The sequence below is a fragment of the Lathyrus oleraceus genome, chromosome 7 (genome assembly GCF_024323335.1).
Source record: "Lathyrus oleraceus cultivar Zhongwan6 chromosome 7, CAAS_Psat_ZW6_1.0, whole genome shotgun sequence".
Lineage (NCBI taxonomy): Eukaryota > Viridiplantae > Streptophyta > Magnoliopsida > Fabales > Fabaceae > Lathyrus > Lathyrus oleraceus.
Window position 1 is genome coordinate 530,397,908 of NC_066585.1, and position 5,142 is coordinate 530,403,049.

At 31.5% G+C, this 5,142-nt stretch overlaps 1 protein-coding gene across 1 annotated transcript; it reads right to left on the reverse strand.

The window, feature by feature from the left end:
- Positions 1-4,281: 4,281 nt before the first annotated feature.
- Positions 4,282-4,921, reverse strand: LOC127100333 (uncharacterized). The gene is made up of 2 exons (XM_051037463.1): positions 4,586-4,921; positions 4,282-4,475 (listed from the first exon to the last, which is right to left on the reverse strand). Exons 1-2 carry the CDS (start codon positions 4,875-4,877, stop codon positions 4,417-4,419), a joined length of 351 nt encoding a protein of 116 aa, XP_050893420.1. The 5' UTR covers positions 4,878-4,921; the 3' UTR covers positions 4,282-4,416.
- Positions 4,922-5,142: the final 221 nt, after the last annotated feature.

Here is a 5,142-nt window from a genome sequence, read left to right on the forward strand (position 1 = left end):
TGTTCTTGTGCTCCTTCTCCTGCACACATTCTTCACACACTTCATTTGGAATGTCAATTTCTTGTAGCCTTGAAACCATATACCTTCTCTTCAGATCTCTAATGTCTTTGAAATTGAGATGGCCAAGTCTATAGTGTCATATTCATTCATCCCTGCTAGCTGCAGTTCCAAGGCACTTGTGCTCCATCACAATAAGTCCAATCCTAAAGGTTCTATTTTGAGACGTATGTGCCTTCAAAATTAACCTTCCACCTGAGTCGAGAACTCTCATCATCTTGTCTTTGATCTACACTTTGTAGTTCTTTTCGACCAACTTCCATATGCTGAAAAAGTTAGTTTTCATGACTGGTATGTACAGTACATTAGAAATTACTGACCTTTTTCCATCTTTCCTCATAATCAAAACATCACCAATACCTTAAGCTGCTAGAGTATTGTCATTTGCAAATTTTACCATGTTCTTCATTGAGGGTTTCATGTTGACAAATCAATCTTTCCTACCAGTCATTTGTGATAAGCATCCTGAGTCCAAGTACCATTGGTCCTGGAATTTTTCTTCATCTCTTGTTGTAACCACTAGAAACATCGCTTCTTCTTCATGCTTTGTAAATTTTGCATCATTATCTTGATTCTTTTGTTTCTTAGGACAATCACTAGAGTAATGGCCATACTTCATACAGTTGAAACACTAAATGTGGCTTTTGTCGGGTTTTCGACCACCGCCTCCTCCTCTTCTACCTGCAGCAACAGCTCTTTGGTTGCTTTGGTATGAGGGTTTTCTCTGATTCAACCAACCTCCTTCTTGTTGACTTCAACCATTAGAATTGTTGTAGCCTCCCCTATCTTTATTTTCTAACCACTTCCTTTTACCTTTATTTTCTCTTGTTGATTATGTTTGCAAAGCCATATCACTTTTCGACTTTCTTGCAGCTCTTTTAGTCATTATTTGTTCATGAGATTCAAGCGTCCCTTGAAGCTCTTCCTTTGTCAATTTTGATAAATCTTTCGACTCTTCTATGGCTACTACCACGTGGTCTAACTTTGGAGCCAATGACCTCAAGATCTTTGAAACAACTGATCTTGATGTCAACACTTCTCCACATACCTTGATTTAATTCACTAGTTTTGTAACCCTAGTGAAAAAATTAGTTATACTTTCATTGTCTTTCATCTGAAGCAATTCATATGTTCTTCTGTGAGTTTGTAACCTCACCTCTTTCACCTTTTCTCCATCTCCAAATGATTTTTTCCATAATTTCCCATGCTTATTTCGCTGATTCAACATCACTAACCTTTTTTAAATTGTCAGAATCGAAACATTGATGAATTATAAAGAGAGATTTATAATCTTTCTTCTTTAATTCTTTGTGTGCAACCTTTTCTTCATTTGTCGCATTCGCTGCAAGTGGTGTCACTCCCTCCTTCACAAGATCCTAGAGATCTTGATATCAAAAGACAATATTTATCTGTTTACACTAGTTTTCATAATTCTGATTCTTCAAAATTGGGAGACTCGCCGAAAAATTCTCATTCAGATGATTCATCACCATCGTGTTTTGCTTCTCACGAACCGTTCAGTCAGTGCTCTAGATATCAGATGTTGGAATTAAACCCAAAACTGTGAGTAATTCTGAGTCAATCTTGATGAACAAGATTCAATCACACCGATCGAATTCTCTCATGTTCTTCACTCTTCACTCTAGTGAATCAACCAACCTTGGTTAAAAGATTGTATCGTTGCATAATGCTGATAAAAACAAGAAAAGATAATTGAATTGGGGAAAGAAAAGGGTTATGGTTTATCGATAGAGGGAAAAAGATTAATTGATTATGTAAAGTTTCTCTCTACTCATAAACCGTGATTCTTTATTCCTTTTGCAACTGCAAAACTCAAGTGTTTACAATAATATGGGTTACTCCATATTTATAGATTTTGGGTTTGCTTGCTTCTCTAGCAAGACCCAAAATTAACCTAACTAACTCATCTAAACAAACAAATAAAGCTAAGTCTAACATCACTGTTAAGATAGTCTTCGATATTTTGACACCTAAGTGATTCGACACTTCCTTGCTTCTGTCGAGCAACCTTCTTTGACACAAGGAATTACAATTCAACAATGTGAACAAAAACACCTGAAAAGAATACTCATAAAAAGTGGTAAACAATTCCAATCCAAGTAAGATCGTGGATATTTATAACCCTATTGGCTCAAGTACTTGTTGGATATGTTCATAACCTTATGATTTCTACTCGTATATAAATTAAGAATAAAATTCTAAACTAAACCCAATGAGTCGATAGCCCATCAACTCACATCTCTTAAACCCATACCAGAATTCATACAAGAATCTCTAAGAAAATGAAAGCAAAAACTTACTTGTGTCTGTCATTGGGATTCCACAGGTTTGTAGTATGTCAATATTTCGATTTGTAGAGTTTCTTAGGGTTCCTTAAATCTCTTCTGATGGGGATGAAAAGAGAATCCTGATGAACCGTGTTTTTCTGTCTACTCTACAATTGAGAACCATAACTCATATAAATAACTCTATGATTATTTCTTAGTTTTCAATATTCTAATTTGACCCCTCATCAAACTAGATATTGACTTATGGTATCTCCACAAAACCTTTCATGACATTTATGATTTTAGCCACAAACTTATTAAATATTAATTAGATCCCTTCAAATTTTTACTAATTAAATAATGACTTTAACACATTAATTGTTACATTTGTGATCCAAAATTCTAACATCACCCAGAACAGAATCCTCCAAAAAGAAAGGTGGTAATAAACTCAAACTCAAATAAGATATAGATAGTTTGCACCTAATTAACTCAAAATAAAAAATAATATATATTTATTCATTTAACTAAAAACATAATCTATTTGCTCAGAGAAAAAGGAATATGCACTGATAGTGTAAAATATTTTTACTTTGTCAACCAATGAGACCCGTGTATCCCGCCACATCACATTTTTATTTTTGAAATGCTATTATTATTTGGTAATATAAAATATTTTGATTGGATGTCAGTGTAATACAGTTTTACACGGACAATGCACCACCTTTAACCTCTTACTCAAATACAATTTATTTACCTTTTTAATATTAAATGCAATTTGTTTCCTAATGAAGTATTTTTTGGAAACTCTCTATTTCTCTACCGCTTTTTGAATATTTTTTGAAATTTTCATACATTATTTAATATTCCATTTTTATATGTCTTAATCATTTGAAGTTGTATTGCTATTTGTTTCATGTCGTATTGTGTATATTTGTTGTATTTATTATGCCGTATCTTATGTATATATGAATATATATTCTTTTTATCTAACTTATATAATTTTTACTTTATTTTTTCAAGATTATTTTCTGTGTTGCTATGATTTTGCATTTAGGCTCACTATCATCTCTCTTTTCGATTTTATTAAAGGGGAAGAAGTTGAAATTCGAGTTTAATTTGATTTATCCATTTTATGCTATTTGCATTAATTGTGAAATATTTTAAGAGAGCACATGCAAAAGTCGAAAAACATTGATCACACTTTGCTAAACATTTAAAAAAAAGATTGAAGTTGCTCTCCTTCATATGATATTTTCATTTTATGATAATAATAATAATAATAATAATAATAATAATAATAATAATAATAATAATAATAAATAATAATAAAAGAAGGAAAAAAAGGACAGTTGAAAGTTGAAGTAATAAATATAATATACAATAACAAAGTGAAAAGGCAAAGTCTAAAGTAATTATCATAAAGTCGGGTTAGGATAGGTGGCCAGGCCGCGCCCCGGCGGCTCGGCCCCCCCACCCCGCGGAACGGCCCGGACCCCCAGGCCGGAGGCCGGCCGGGGCAGGCGCCACTCTCCCACTAACTTTGGCTTGCATACCTTTAATAACTTTGTGTGGATTTCTCTCTAACAATTCATTATCTCTCACTTAAATAAATTATTTTATGAAAGAATTTATATTCAATTTTATACTTAAGGTACATAAAGTTATAAAATAGTAAATGTAGGCAATCATGTCCATATCGTCACTAGACTATTAATATTTAAGAGGTACCTTTGGTGTATAGTAATTATATTTCAATCTTTATAATTTATAAAACAAATCTTATGCAGATTTCCTAATTTAAACACCTAAATATGATTAATATTTTCTTATTTTAAATGATTCTGAATGTGTGTGGAAACTATTGCCCTGTTGTCCAAGTTGTTTTCTACTAAGAAAATTATTATATCTAATATTCTTATTTTTTGACAAAAGGTTAAAAATAACAAAAACGTAAATTTCCAACATTAAACATTAGTTTCCATACAATGTGTATATAATGATGAAATATTATTTATCGTAGGTGTAAAACACTTTGATTACACTTGAAGTATTTATCATAAGTGACAAATTATTTATTCTCGCAAGCTTCCAAGCATGAATCCACGATGACATTAATGCCCTGAATATCTGTTAGGAGTCAATCATTGAAAGAAACATAATTAATTAACAAAATATAATAAATAAGATTAGTATAATAATATAATATAATGTAAAATATAAAAGTTTAAGTTAATTACCGGTGTTGACTTTCATAGCTTTTGAAATAGAGCACTTAGTTGCACAATCATAAACAATTTTTGACGATACCTTACGACAATTGAATAACTTACATGCAATAACACAACCTGCAAGTAATGGGATATTCTTTATGAAGCGTTTACATTCAAAAGCACACTTCCCAATACAAATTAAATCACCAATCGAATTTTTGGAAGGTGATGAAGTTGGAGAAGAATCTTCAGCTTGTGCCACAACTAATAATACCATAAAAAAGATTGACATAACCTTTTTCATCTCAAACTTTGCCATACTTATTCTCTTTTTTTAATGATATATGTTAACTTGATTTTAAGGTGATGAAGTTGATTTTGATAACATCTCTAATTTATAGGCAGAGAAATAACTATTTTAGAAAATAACATATAAAGTGAAATTAACTATCTATCAAGGCCACGTCAATCAACAACTGTCATCTATTAAAATAATTTATTCATCAACACTTTTTTAGTTTAAAAAATAATGAAAAGAGATTAAAGTTATTAAAAAGTAAAAGACATTAAAGATAGTGCATTGA

Bases quoted from the DNA above. Each gene is read 5' to 3' on its own strand.
- LOC127100333 (XM_051037463.1), bottom strand. From the start codon at position 4,877: ATGGCAAAGTTTGAGATGAAAAAGGTTATGTCAATCTTTTTTATGGTA. The intron at 4,476-4,585 runs GTAATTAACTTA...GACTCCTAACAG, and splicing joins AGCTATGAAAGTCAACACCG to ATATTCAGGGCATTAATGTC.